This window comes from Dermacentor silvarum, chromosome 6 (genome assembly GCF_013339745.2).
Source record: "Dermacentor silvarum isolate Dsil-2018 chromosome 6, BIME_Dsil_1.4, whole genome shotgun sequence".
NCBI lineage: Eukaryota > Metazoa > Arthropoda > Arachnida > Ixodida > Ixodidae > Dermacentor > Dermacentor silvarum.
In genome coordinates, this window is record NC_051159.1 from 119,336,179 (window position 1) to 119,351,670 (window position 15,492).

General features: G+C 44.3%; 1 protein-coding gene across 1 annotated transcript in view; it reads left to right on the forward strand.

Annotated features, from left to right (window-relative positions):
- Positions 1 to 846: 846 nt before the first annotated feature.
- Positions 847 to 15,492, forward strand: part of LOC119455913 (uncharacterized) — a 50,582-nt gene continuing 35,936 nt past the window's right edge. Inside the window, exon 1 of the mRNA XM_037717451.2 lies at positions 847 to 2,430. Coding sequence (XP_037573379.1) covers positions 2,193 to 2,430 — 238 coding nt within the window. The 5' untranslated portion in view covers positions 847 to 2,192. The remainder of the gene's footprint in view (positions 2,431 to 15,492) is intronic.

The window sequence follows — 15,492 nt, forward strand, 5'->3', positions numbered from 1 at the left end:
AAGTTATTCGGTATGCAAAGCTACTTTGGTAAGATCGATGACTAGTCCCTCGGGATGAACCAATACAATCTCCCTAATATGTTGCTTACAATATTCCTCACATTAGCGGCGTAGAGCTGAAGTGGTAGAATGCTCAAAAAAAAAAAAAAAACGCGCACCTGGCTGGCCGTTTGTAGCAACGCCCAGGCTTTCCTTTTACCATGTACCTTGGTGGTTGGTTACTCGAGGAATTTGTTTAGCTTTATACGGGTGCTCCAAAAGTGATTTCAGAGAATCACATGCGATGCAGTGACAAGAAACGAAATTTGAGCGAGTGCGTTCCCTACGCCACACCATCGGTAAGCCACGGTGTAATCAAATTATCGAAACTCGAGGGAACCTAAGCGCTGCACCAGAACCCGGAAGAGTAACGCTATACTCCTCTTATCTGCGTGTTCTAGCTTCGCATATTGTCTTTTTTTCGCGAACTTTCCGGCCACATTGGTAGGCTGCGCCTGGAAATTACGTGGCAGAATGAAAAGGAAAGAAAAATATCCCGAAAGAGGGGACGAAGTTTAAAAGGACGAGCACAGTGGAAAAGTCATAAACCGCCCCAACAAAATGTGAGTAGCAAACTTCTCCGAACCGCTATCAGATGGCGCCGCAGACGGCGAGAAGCTAGATGGGCGTGCGTCGCTCGCGAAGTGAGAGGCCCGCATCAAAGCGCATGCTCCGTTCCCTCCGTCTCCCTTCAGGCCTCCTTCACTCTCTCCCTGCTTGATCTCGCCTTCTCCCGTAGTTGTGAGCAAGGGTCCGAGCCCAATGGTGGGATTTTGTGACCCGTCGCAAACACTGAATGTGGTGAAGTCGCTGAGTGCGGCGGTGGTTACCGCTCTCCGGACTTCGAGCAGCGGTGGCGCCCGGCGTACTATCTTCTCTCATCCACTGTTGCTCCTGCTCACTCATCCCGGAACTGCGAGAGTGGAAAAGCGCGCGCTATTGTGCCCGAAGAAGACACGTGGCACACCTACTCGATACGGGGCCACCGGCATCGCAAGGTGACAGCTGTGTGTAGTAGCCTGCTGCTCAAGAGGACGTTTCCTAGCGTTCAGCTTATTTGCAAGTTCTTCCCAACTTCCATCAATTACGTGCAAAGTTCATGAGCATACACACAGGATATGAGAAGGGTGCTGATGATCTTCGTGCGAAGGACGAGGAATATCTTTTCAAGTTTCCACGTATTTCTAGGCACTGACAGTTGAATGCTAAGCTGTGTCCGCTCGTAAACTTGGAGTCAATTTCTGTTGCATTAAATTTTCTCCTTTTTGGTAGATCAGTCCTTTTTATTTTGCATGGGATAACTTTGTAACCGGTTACCACGCTCAGGTTTAGCACTACCAAATATCAAGACCGATTGCCATAAAAACAAGCTTTGGGGCATGCCAGCTCTAGGTGATATGCCAGTTCTAGATAATGTAGAGGGTTTCGCGGTGCGCAGTTCATTCGTCGCGTTTTTCAAGGGTATAATCCCGAAAGGCCTTAAAGAATACTGCAAGGCTTTTATGGTAGTGTGAAAACGAAAGATAAGTTGAGAAACCGATCACACTATACGTGGTTCAGAAGAAAACCAATTTCAGAGGAGTTAATTCATCCTTTCCCCAGCACTTGCTGAACACCATGCGTACTGACTTAATGTCGGAAGCAACTTTTCAAAGGGGCTTGGTGGCAGGATGACTTCGATATACGAAGTACGCTTTGAAGACAGGTAAAATATTTTTTTTCTTTTAGCAGTTGCCTATACATCGTACCAAACCAGTTACTGCATCATCTCTGCTACGCGACAGTTCTAAAAGCATTCAAATCGTTCAGTAGACTAAGTGTAAGAATGACAAGGACTCAGACTCCGGTAGTTTTTCGAACTACTTTTTGTGAAGATTTCGCAACTCTTTCCTCATCCTGTGCAGCGAAAGCCTCGTAATGACTGTAAATACAGTGGTCAAGAGCTGGCTTGGCGTCGTCGCAGTATAAAACTGAGGGTTAGCATCTATAAACATCTTCAAAACTGTCCAGCGTATTTTGACATCATCCTCAATGCTGTCAGGTGCTTGACTACTTCTGTACGTTTGTTTAGTATATAGCATGGGAACTGAGAACGCAAAAAAACGTGTGATAACACGCATTTTGGAGAATAGACTGATCATACAGATATCATAATGTCACCGACGACTGGGTCATGGCAAAGCGCGACTTCGTGCACTGCGGCGTGCACCCGAATTCCGAAACTCGTGAGGTTGCCAATGATACGGTGGTCTGGCCATGGTTTGGTGCTGGTGACAATGCTATTGTCGGTGTTACTGCTGCCTAGCCTTCTGCCGCAACACCCTACTGCTGCAGTAGGACTGCCTCTTTCTACGGAGTCGACGAGCTGGCTTGCCAGGATCCGTAGGGACGGTGAGTTGATGTCACATATTTGCCTCATGCGCATTGCACAAATATATATGTCATGGCTTTCATGAGTAAAGCAGAATACCACACGTACTACTTGCAACATAAGCATTAGCAACATGAGAACAGTATAAATACCCAGTCTTAGCAGTTGCTGCTAAGCTCGATGCAATGGCTTCCTGTTTAATTCAATTTCCTCTCGCCGTTTTGAAGACGGCAGCGTCATTGTTAAAAAATGCCCAACGGGAAACAGATGAATTCTCTATAAAAACACGTTGGCCGCAACAAGGTCCTTGCGTGCGGGAATTTCGACTCAAATATGAACTCACTGATTAGGCGTGACAACGCAGTGCGTGGTAGCTTCGCCGCAAATTAGCCTTAAATAATGGATCACAATGCAATAGCTAGCACTTGGGCTTTGTCCGAAAATACTTAGAAATACAATCAACACAAGTGAAATAGTTACGTTTAGCTGCAGCACCAAATGCGTAATTATATAAAAAAAGTTGTCGCAGTTTCACCTGATAGGTGAAGCATCAATTGCGATAGCAAACTTGTAGAGAGCTATACGGAGCAATGATATTAGCTTTATCAGCTGTATAAACTTGGACATGCAGCAGCATCGGCAACACGCAGAACTGTTGTCGACGCCATCCGCGTTTTGCCCGCGTTCGCTCAAAATGCGTGCGGCGTTGGTGACTGTTGCCGGAGCCTCTGATATAAATAGGCACTGCGTGCCGCAGCTTAACGTCGCCTCCCTTCCCTCCCCCTCCCCCACGGCCTCTCGCTCGTCGGAAGAAGGCGCGTTGCTCTACATACATGGTGATTGTGAAGGAGAACAGAGACGCCTACTTCTGCAGCCCTTAAGCGAGCACGGCGCAGAACGCGCGTTTGTTCTCCGCCTTGCGTTCACTCCCCGTGAAAGACGCGCCCCTCGCACCCTTTCACTCGCACATACAGCGTTCGTGGCGCTGAGCCGTGCTCCCTCAAGGGCTGCAGAAGATAGCGCCAACCTTTCCCTTTCCCTCAAGAACCACTTATCATCATCATCATCGGCGACGATTTCTTCTCCAAATGACGTCATACGGAACCTCACGGCGACGGCGACGCCGACGGCAGAAATCTGCTTTTGAGTGTCCATATAATTGCTATCGCAATAAAACGTTGCAAGGCGAGAAGGTGGTAAACACTTCCAACGCTGCTCGACGAGTGTCCCTGTTTTGATCTCGTCGATAACTCCGAGCCGCCCCCAGAGGCACCGGCAACAGTCACCAACGCCCCGCGCGTTCGGTGCGAACGCGGGCAAAACGCCGACGGCGTCGGCAGCAGTTGTGCGCGTTGCTGGTGCTGCTGCATGTCCAAGTTTATGCAGCTGATAAAACTGCCATCCTTACTCCGTATAGCCATATACTAATTTGCTATCGCAATTGATGCTTCGCCTTTCGCGTGAAACTGCGACATTTTTTTTTCATTTGTGTCATTGTTATCGAAGGACAGAGAACTCCAATCAGATGATTCTCAGTTGATTCAACAGAATTACATGCATTTAAACGTCCCTCTCAACAATTATGCCATGCTAAAAATCTCAATCAACCTCTCCTTTTTTTACGAAAAGCTTGGACTGTACGCAAGCTTGGCACTTCCCTGTGTTTAGAAATAAGGTATTTGGTATTCGATTCGATATTCGGAAATTATTTTTCTCATATATTCTTATTTGGTTCAATTCAAAAATTTTACTTTTCGAACACCCCTAATATAAATTGTCGTGATACGACTTGGTTAAATTCGGGCAAACAGAAAAACGCTGCCGTCTATCCTTCTAGTGGCCATCAAATGTGTTTGCCTACTGAAACACATGTACATTTTAAACATCACGAAAACGCGACAACTTTTCTGACCTTAGGGTATTCATCACCTGGCTATGGTACATTCACAGCCTTTTAAGGTAATCAATGGTAAGATATTATGTTTCGTTATGAAGCTCGCACCACAAGCTGTTTCATGAAATCCTGTCCACGGAGAGCACCGCTATGTTATTGATACAAATGTATGACAATTCTCGCCAGCACAGCGTGAGACACTTGCTTTCGCATTTGCAAGCAGGCCTCCAATGTGAGAATCCATCAATTACTTTCAGCTCAGTAAACGCATCCCGCCCATTCAGTCCCGAAATTATCATGCGCTGTCAATAAGTGTGTAAAAGCAGCACAATTTCATTCAAGGTACTGCGAAGTCCACCAAATTAAAACCAATTACAGAAAATTAAATATCCATTTACTGAGCAGCCAGTCTTCCCGAGATTTTGTATAAAAGGTTTAAATCGCCGGGTTGAACCAGATGCGCAAATCAACTATTTGCTGCAGGCATTACAGGGAAGGAAAAAATACTATTCATTGACAATTGCTGACGGGCCACTGCACGTCAAACATTCCGTGAAACATGGTAGAGTAGTTGTGCGCAGCAGTAATCTGCAACTTGATGAAAACTGGTGTCACGTTGAATAAGCAGTGTACAGTTGGGTCTCGGCTAAACGTCCGCGCGTGATTTTATTGGCACTACATACAGAACTGGCAGAACATTAGGCAGCACGCATTCTTTCCAAATAATTCTCTGTTAATGCAATTAGCATTCAGGTGGTGGTGCATATGTGATTTAGGGATATGGGAGACTTTAGTGGAAAATATTTTTTTCGTTTATGCGATGAATTCAGGAGTGTGTTTTGTCTGTTCGCACACATATCCAGTGGTACCATATCCACTGACGGTGACAAGAACCTTATTTGATCCTGAGAAACTGTATCCTGGTGGAGCCGAAGGCTCCCTCAGGTAAAGTCGATGGCTCCGCCCAGGATGGCACCGGGAGGCAAAGTCCGTTGCGATGTCGTGGGCCCTCTGGACTGCCTGGAGCTGGATCCACTGACCAAAGCTTTCTACTAGGCCAGACTTTAGCCAGCACCAAGTTGTCTACTCTAGCACATACCTGAAGGCCCAAACAATAGTAGGCAACTTCGGTCACTGGGAAGAGCGGCAGATTAGATTGAATAGATTGACAGAGGCAGACATACATACATACACACAGGCAGGCAGGCAGACATATATATATATATATATATATATATATATATAGATAGATAGATAGATAGATAGATAGATAGATAGATAGATAGATAGATAGATAGATAGATATAGATTCGAAGTCCCTGAAGTAGACAAAGATTGTCACCCGCAATAATATAGCTTCAAACACATCACACACGGAATTTGAACTGTGCACGCAGGTAATGGAAATAGCATTGTCGTCCTTTCATTAGGTGAACTTTTCTTTTTTTCTCAGAAGCAAATTTGAGCCCGACACGTGGCAAAAGGGAAGCCTTTCTGTGCGGAATATCTTTTGTAATTCAATGGTGGCTGCTGCTGAATTTCTGTTTCAACTCATGAATTTAAACAAGGCTGCGGTTGTGCTGACAGTCTATTCAGGACTGCGGCTGATATTAAATATCACGTCTTTGAAAGCGGCTCACATAGCCAAAAGCCGTTTGTCGCTCTTTTTGCCGTCTTGCTTTCTACGGAAGGTAATTGCGCCAATTGGAGAGGTCGAATGCGTAAAAGCACGAGCAATATTTCGCAAGCATATGCTACGGAATAAAAAACAAGCACCATGAACGCATCTGCGCTCCTTGGATCTTTTGCGAGTGCACGCGTACTGAGCAAATTTGTTAACCGCGAAAAGTGTAGGAGAAAGGTCACGTCGCCTAAGGGCGGAACCAATTTGGCGTTCGGGGTCGGCTGGTGCAACGCAGTGGGCCCTGAATAGGACGTTCTACAGTGGTCGGAAAAAACGCGCCGAGCTCGAGACGGAGTTTCCATGATTCGTTGTTAAACGAAATGTCAGCAGCAGAATTCGGCGCGAGCACACGTTGAGGCGTGGAGTGGATGGTAGCACAGCTTTTTTGGGACACGTGTGCTCGAAGGCATGAAATGAGGAAACGTGGTCACACGGGAATAGGTCCAAGCAGAAATGTTCGTTCAAAAAATTACCAGTGTCAGTCGAACTTTAGAGTCGTTATACATCTCAAGTAATTTTGAGATGTGCCTGAACTGTTTTCTTGACAAGGCGTAGGGCGCCGTTGAGGACGTATTTCGCCAGCTACTGTGCACTGTTCCCAATTGAATTTGTTTTTGCCTCATTCAAAAAGGTATCTGCCTAAATTGGCCTTTTCCTTGTCTGAACGTGTTTCTCAGATGGTGTATTTATTATTTCTACGCACTGAAACTGATCAGTAGTTTTCACATAAAAACATTGTTCTGCGCATGCGCACGTGCCTGCCAGCATGCTTGCGCGTGATTCGTTTATGTGCGTGCGTGTGCGTGTGTACGTGTGCGTGCGTGCGTAACCACCACTACTTCTGGTTTTTTTCGCCACATTTTATCTAACATGTAAGGTAGAGGGAGTGATGGTTATGTCCAGGCAGCGTATGCACCCTGCTTGTATTCTTATGTACCTTCGGTTTTTTTCACTAAACGCTCAATTCTTGTCGGTGAGTGTGTCATGCCTCACTCATTGGTCATGTCCCTCGTTTCAAATGCATTTTAAAGAATAACCAGTACCAACTCATACAGTTTGCTGCTGTACTAAAAAATATACATGTCTTCTAAGGAATCCGAATCTCTCTAAAGATGAAAACAACACCAGCAGTTGATTCCGCAGTTGCTTCCGCAGTTGCTTCCACAGCGGTTAAGAAATCTGTCGCGATGTGTTTAAAGGAGCAGACTCGGACTTTTTTGTTTGGCGATGTGCAAGCTTTCGGAACAGAGGATTAAATAAAGATATTGGTGTAAAGGTTTAATGAATTATTTGGCATTTATTGCAGAAGCCTAGAGATAGCACCGACACATCGCCCACATGAAACTAGCAAGGGTACGCAAAAAAGTTAGAGGACTCAGGTGCAATGCTGGCGTGACATAAAAGCATATGAAGAATAAGCTCGTTATTACGAGCCTGATATTTATTTTGAATAAAACAAAGTAAGAATTCAAACGAGATACCGAAAATCACGCTGTCATTTCTTGCGTTTTTAAACAGCTACCAGCTATTTTGATCCTCCTCTTCCCCATTTTGCATTCTCCTGGGCGACAAACCTAATTTCCGGTCAACTGATTCGTATAATGCACTAACACTCACTCTAATAAAGCTCTTTGATGCTAGTGACAAGTGAATGTCGTAATTTTTCGCGCAATTCTTAGTGATGTGCATGCGATGTGACAGCTATCACAACTATTCCGAACCAACTATCCGGAGAAGGTACACAACTATGCCAAAACCATAGCTTCACTCATGGCTAAGTTTGCAATACGCTATATCATCAGTGGTCATCTAGCTTTCACAAATAAAAAAAAGCTTCAAAATGTATCTAGATGCGACTGGAAACGACTGATTTGTTTGGTACGTGTTTAATTCTGTAGCTATAAGTTCACCTTCTGAGTTTTGTTTTTAAAGAAAAAGACTCGACAGTCCAGCACCTCTTCACATTTACCGCCCGGCCGACGGCCGACGGCATTAGACCCTGAGCTTTGTTCAGCATTTTAGGTTCCCTGCTGTTGTTACGGTGTACTTTCAGCGATTAAGAAGAACTTTGGCCCTGAGAAGGAAGCCCGAGTGGCAGGATTAAAGGTTTGGAGAGAAAGCGGTCTTTTTTTTTCGTCTTTGCTACAGCGTCCACAAAAGACGGGCGATGGAGCAGGGATAAAAATCGAACACAAGCGTTGCCTCCAAGCTATGAACTGTTTTTGTTACGATAAAATCCAGACAATATAAACAAAGCTTATAAAAATATTTCTGAGAAATCAACAAATAAAATTGAAGGCATTTTGTCTGTGATACCTCTGGTCCCTATTGCTTTAAACTTTCTTTTTGGGATGTTTTCTAGATAAGCTGCATTTCTTAAGACATGAAGCCTCTTCGTTTTTTTTTTCAGTCCTGGTACTTTACGCCATTAGTTCGTCTTTCAGTCTACGTTGGGGCGAACTAAGAGGAGAATGGGACCGTTTCGAGTAACTTTGAGTTAACACCGCGGCTTTACATGGATTCAATTCTATCGTTTTGAGACGTCAAGTGTGTCGTGTTTCACGCAATTCTATGAAGTACAGTAACAGTATACGTTCATGGAGGCACTAAAAGAGTGGAGAGGCCCTTTTGTGCATTAAGAGAGAGCATTAAAAATCCACATTGTGCATTGTGCATTGTGCATTAAAAATCCACAGAAATGGCGTTACTCGATATTAAAGATAAAATAATTGACAATATGGAAAAAAAGCTACTTACTGTAGGGTTGTTCCTTGACTTTAAAAAAGCCTTCGATTCTGTCAAACACGAAATTTTACTGCTCAAACTATACAGATACGGTATTAGAGGAGTAGCTTTAAACATCTTGAAAAGTTACTTCGAAAACCGTCTACAATACACCAAAATTGGAAGTGCGAAATCTCACTTCGGTGAAATTATATGCGGAGTGCCGCAAGGTTCAATCCTTGGTCCTCTATTATTTATCATATACATTAACGACTTAGTAAACATACCGCTAACACCCGACATTATTTTGTACGCTGACGACACCAATGTATTTTTCTCTGGGCCAGATATTGATGTCCTTAAATCACAGGCCAATCTGTGGTTAGAAAGTCTGTCTGCCTGGCTAAGGGCAAATAGGCTAAATTTAAACGCTAAAAAAACTAAGTACATTATATTTAGACCCCGTAATAAAACATATACAAGCGAAAAGATTATTAGCTTTCAGGGACAGCCTATTGACCGCGTTACGTCGCACAAATTCCTCGGTGTATTCTTTCACGAAAACTTAGACTGGTCTATTCATATCAACTACCTACGAAAAAGCATCGCCCGAGCAGTTGGCATACTATGCACGTTACGTCACTTATTACCAGTATGGCTAAAAAGACAAATTTACTACACAACAATACATTCGCACCTTCACTACTGCCTTCTTATCTGGGGGACAACGACAAAAACGAACCTCAGCTATTTATATTTATTGCAAAAAAGAGCTCTACGTTTAATTGAACTGCTTCCCTTTCGTTCACATACAGCTCTACTCTTCAAAAAGCATGAACTCCTAATAATTAATAACATCCGATATAAAAAATTAGCGACGGTTGTGTACCACGAAGTTAAATCCAACCCAACTGGATTTTTTAAGACATTTCTCGAAAAAGATCACAGTCACAATTTAAGACACATCATCTACAAGAAAGATACGCTTCGTACCAACTACGGTGAACAAAAATTAACATACCAAATTCCTGACTTCCTTAACGACCACCCCACCGCAATGACACTAATTGATGAAAGCTCTTCCATTCATGTCTTTAAAAAGAAGATGCATGCCTACCTTCTAAAAATCCAAAGATAACTTCACACCACTTTCAATTTCTTCTTATATTATGTAACTTGCATATGCTACGCTTGTTTGATTTCTCTTTTTAAGCTCTGTATAAGGTACTCATTTTTCTTCCGGGTTAATCACCTCAATATGTATATCTTGTATCTAATGGCATGACTTAGTTAAAAATCGCGACGTGTTTTGTTTTCCAGCCCATGTTCACCTACTATGTATGACTGATTATTCATGTGTGTAAGCGGGTGATCGGCGCTCTGTCAGGCTTTCTGAGCCTTTACGCCGATCCCCTAGGCAACTATGTAGACTGGTTGTCTGAAATAAACATTTCAGAGAAAAAAGTAGCAGTTTCGCCTGAAAAGCGGAAGCATCGATTGCGTTGGTAAATTAGTGGACAGGAATACGAAGTATAGTAGTTTTATCGGCCGTATAAACTTGTAAATATAGGCATACTAACTAAATGGACAAGAATTGTGTCACGCGCGCACAAGTAAACATGAGCACATCTCAGTCGATGACCGGGGAAACTCGCTCTAAAAACGCTGGGGTGACGAAGCGCGGCTCAGCAGCGAGCGAATCGACCTTCATGCTGCGTCTCGCATCAACGCGAAAACACAGCGCACGGTGAACTGTGTACCCGACGCAGATGGCTTTCAAGATACAGCAGACCGTGCGGCCGCCGGGGCCGCCTGAAGTAAGGCGCCCCCCCCCCCCCCCCCCTACTCTTCCCACGTAGCGTTGAATGCGACGGAAGACGCCGCGTTTCCTCCGCTTCCTTCGCGTGCGCGAGATTGAGCCGCGATCGCCGGCTGACCCTCGCACGCTTTCACTCGCACATACAGCATACGGCGCGTGGCGATGATTTTATCGCCCTAGGAATTTATACGGAACCTCACGGCGACGCCGACGGCAGAAATGCGCCTGGAGTGCCCATATATTTGCTATTGGAATAAAAATACAACAACGTATTTTGGCTTTATATACGCACTTAGAAAAAACTACCCTAGATAAATCTGCCTAGACAATAACGTTCTAAGGTTATGGTTTAGCTGCCCTCCGCCGACTCCACAGGGACGTATCTAGTAAAATAAGAGCCAGAAATTGTGCCAGTAAAGATTACCACAGAAACTGCAATATAAATACAAGGTCCGGTTACTCGTGAGTGAATTGTGGTAACACACGGCACAAAATTTCATTATTTGTTATACGGTAACATTTGCTGCTCTTTCTCACTTGTATTCCCTTAGTTACAAAGCCAGCGCAGACCAGGCGGCTGCCCATGCGCATTTTTATGGTTGTAGAAGCCGCGGAAAATATAAACATTCTTGATCTTTTGTGACTGGTCCCTGCGTTACACACACCTTCCCCGTTCAACTGCTTCCTAAAAACACGCAGCTATGCTTCGCAGAAACTCCAGCGTGAAGCCTAGTGTGCAGTCATTTGACGAAAGGCAACGAAAACGGGAAGAACACGGAGGCAGAATTGCCATTTATGTGGCTACTTGTGTTAATCACAAAACAGTAGCGACGGAAGTTTTCATTATGAGACCAGCTCTATAAAACTTGATCTGGTTTGTGGCTAACGCATTTGTGTAGTGTTAAACGTGATGTCTATCCAAGAAAACCGGCCTGTTCATTGATTGTACCGTCTAGCATGCTAGAGTAAAGCACTCTACGTAGGCACCCTGGCAAGAATTGCATGTTGCAACATAACGTTTAGTCTTCAACACACAGGCAGAATTTGCTAATATATAAATTAAGCTAAATGCAGGCTAAACGACGCACGATCAATAATTGACATAAGCTCGATAGGCGGATCTTTCAATTACGGAAGCCCGCCACAACGTCATAGCGACTATGGCGCTGCCCTGCTGAGAACGAGGTTGCAGGCTCCATTCTGAGCTCGCGTTTAGAAGCAGGCGAAATGCAAAAACGCCCGTGTTCTTATATTTGGGTGTACGTTAAAGAACCCCGGGCGATCAAATTATTTTGGGGTCCTTCCTTGCGGCGTGCTTCGGTATCAGATTGTAGTTTTGGGACGTACATAGATGCTGATGAACATAAGATGCGCAAGATATGTTATGTAAGCACTAGAGAAGGCATCTTGTATTCTATGAATTTGTGATTTTTGTGATTTAGTAAAATAATGAAGCACACAATGAAGAGCATGCAGTCGGAATTTTGTTCACTTTAATGCTACAATGGCGTCACTAAATATGCGCAGATATTTATTTCCCAGAGGAGTTCCGTAAACTGGGGCTTTAGCAAGTACCTTCGCTAACACTCGACGAATGCATATACCAGAAGAGCTTTCGGTTACGACCGAAACACAGGGCAAATACATTTCAGCATCCCTCCACCCTGCGAGCACTTATTACGGCACCCCCTCCACTAGAAGGGTAATAGTTTCGGCTAGTTTCTCTTCCCAAAGCACTAGGCAGATTCCTGGGAAGCGCATCGCACTATGAAGTTGTATCTCAATTTTAGTTCTATACCCTTCGACGGTTACTCGACATGCTGCGACATTCGAAGCTGTCCAAATGATGGCTATGACTAAGATCTAGCGACTCGTATGCTTTAGAGGTAAAGTGCGTTTTATATGTATATCTGCGTTTCGTCGCCGCGTTCTTCATTGGTTCGTCCAGAAGCTGCGTATTTATTACTTATGTCTTCGACACTGAGCTTTCCGCATAATGTGGGATGCCCTGTTGGACCAATCGTGCTTGGACGCTTGCCCTTTTGGCCATTTCTGAAATAGAAATACTCTTCAGACTCTTCCACGCCATGTTGGAGAGCTCGGCATCATGGGCATGACATGCGTCTGCAGATTATAATGTTTTTATATGTGGGCTTACTTTTTCTAATCTGCACAGTTGGTAAGAAGAGACTTCCGTGCTGAAGGGGGGTCTGATTAATATTGATTGCCTATACAAAACTCATTTATTTAGTTCAGTGCTTGAAGTTCTTGCACCTCGCCGCCGTCGAGTTGCGTCCGCTGCGGCTTGGACTCGAACCCGTTACCTCTTCCTCTGCAGCAAAATGCCTTAGACCCTGAGCTATCGAAGCGGATGCAGCATTCCACCCATTTATCAGATGCGTCCGTCGGGTGCATGAGTTTCTCTCTTAAAAGCACTATTTCCGGCTAACAAGATTACAGCGGGATATGCATAACTGTTTCTCAATTTCTTCCCTTCGTTTCAATCGCAAGTGCATTTCTCTCCAGAGTTTAGAAAATGTAATCTTGCTGGCACTCTTTTAAATTTGCATGAGTGGGACATAATACATAATCTGTCAATGGTTGTTGCTCGTTTTGATCACACCGTGCTTTCCTTTTTAGATTTTAATCGTTATGCCGCTACAGTGCCGAGTCCCACAAAAGCTTGAACTGCCTTATGGCAGTTTCGGAACTTTTGGGCGCGTACGCATGATTCGTCTTATTGGACGAGACATATTCAAGACGCCGCCAGCTTTCACATAAAATCAGTAGATCACTCTTTTGTAGCGTATAGTGCACGAAAGCTCACGTGTCGATGAGCTGCAAATAGTGATAGCGAAAGCGAAAAAATGTCATCTACCCGATTGTAGTACGAATACAATCGAAACCTATAGCTCTTTGGGTTCCCTTTGTAGTTCCGTGCTACAGGTCGGATGAGGTAATAATTTTGCCTATCGTGAATCTCCCTTCACCTCGTGGAATTACGCAGAACAAATCTGACAAATAGTGTTAATGTGAGTCGTTGTATATAAGCCGAATAATGAAGTCTGTCCATTGGGCCAGCTAATCAATGGACAACGGTACAAATGGAAGGTCATTTAATAGTTAGTTCCGTGATCGAAAACCTTAAAACGATTTGTGTTCTTTTCTCACACAAAGACGAGGGCAAGAGTTGTACGTGTAGTGAAAGCTGGTTTCGCCTGATGGAAAATCGCTTTGTCTTATGAGTGTCAGATTTTATATGCAGTACATATTATGCCCAAGTAGATTGCGGTTTTATAGTTTCCTGCATTTATTTAGGCAGCCACACCACAGCGAATGCTGTGAAATATCAAAACAACCTATTTTCGAAGTGGGGCATACGGAGTCGTTCCATCACAATTCGCAAAGCGGGCATCACCGCCGGGAACTGCACGAAAAGAGTAAGAACACAGCGTTTCATTAGAGAAATGTTTTGTAGGAGTTTGAGTTTGACTGGTCGGTAACCTTTCATGGTGCTGAGGAAGTCTTTTAAATTGTGTTATCATTGAAAACTCTCGTTACAGTCGCTAATGCACTAAGCTCTAAACATTTCTGGGTAATATTGCTTTAAATCTGTCCTGTAATATTGCTTTACGAAAGCATAACTAAAGCCAATTATTTATAAATATGCAAAGAAGAACTAGAGCTGTTCGTTAAATGAGCTTTATCATATGGCCAGATATCAATAAATGTTTCATTACCTTCGAGGGACTTTCGAAATAATGAAATAACATGCGGGATCACGCAAGATCAAAATTATGCTTTGAAATTTCTACTATTGTTAATAATATGCCTCGCAACAAACTGCCCAATTTTATTTATTTATTTATTATGATACCACAAATCGCCCAAAGGCATGCATGGCTGTAGGGGGGATCTCAGAGAGGGGGGAGGGGGGGAAACGCGAATAATAGTTGCAAGGTGAACATATCAAGAAACATAGCAAGACCAAACAAACCAAAAGCAAACACACTAAGAGCGTAGTTTGTGCAAGTCAGGATAAGCGCTACGCACTATCACAAATGTGCCGTCTTAGCGCATACACAAAATCATTGTCGATTGTGGGCACCACAGCCTGAGGCAGTCTGTTCCATTCTTTAATGCTGCAGGGAAAGAAAGACGAGTGAGATGCTTTTGTTCGGCAAGAAATTTCGCTTATTTTTCTGTTATGGTCACGTCTTTGTGTTGCGTAGGTAGGGGGTTTTAGGAAAACGCGGCGGTTGATGGCGGAATTTTTCCGATCAATTCGATTTAATAGTGAACAACTAGATAAGGTATGATTCAAGCGTGTCCCAGGGTGGTGACGCTAGTGTTAATCTGATGCGAGTTAGTTACAAACCGCGCTGCATTATTTTTGATAGCTTCGGACTTCTTAGCAAGAGTTACTGAGCCAGAGTTCCCCCACTCCAGCAGCGTATTCCAAGATAGCGCGAACATTAGAAACCTATAAGACCTCTTTGACTTCACGCAATGCTTTCCTGAAGTTAAATACGCGGCCAACATTTACGGTTACGTAGTGTATATGGCTGTTCCAAGTTAGGTTCGATGAAAATATAACTCGTAGGTATTTATTATTGCGATAGCAATTATATGGGCACTCCAAAGCAGATTTCTGCCGTCGGCGTCGCCGTCGCCGTGAGGTTCCGTATGACGTCACTGGAGATGAAATCGCCGCCGCGCACCGCCGAACGCTGTATGTGCGAGTGAAAGGGCGCGAGGGCCGCGCGCTTTCACAGGGAGTGAACCCACGGCGGAGAACAAACGCGCGTTCTGCGCCGTGCTCCCTTAAGGGCTGCAGAAGTAGGCGTCTCTTTCCTCCTTTACAATCACCATATATCGAGAGCAAACGCGACTTTTTCCGTCACGCGAAAGGCCGTGGGGGAGACGGGAGGGAGGGAGGGGAGGCAACGTTTAGCTGCGGC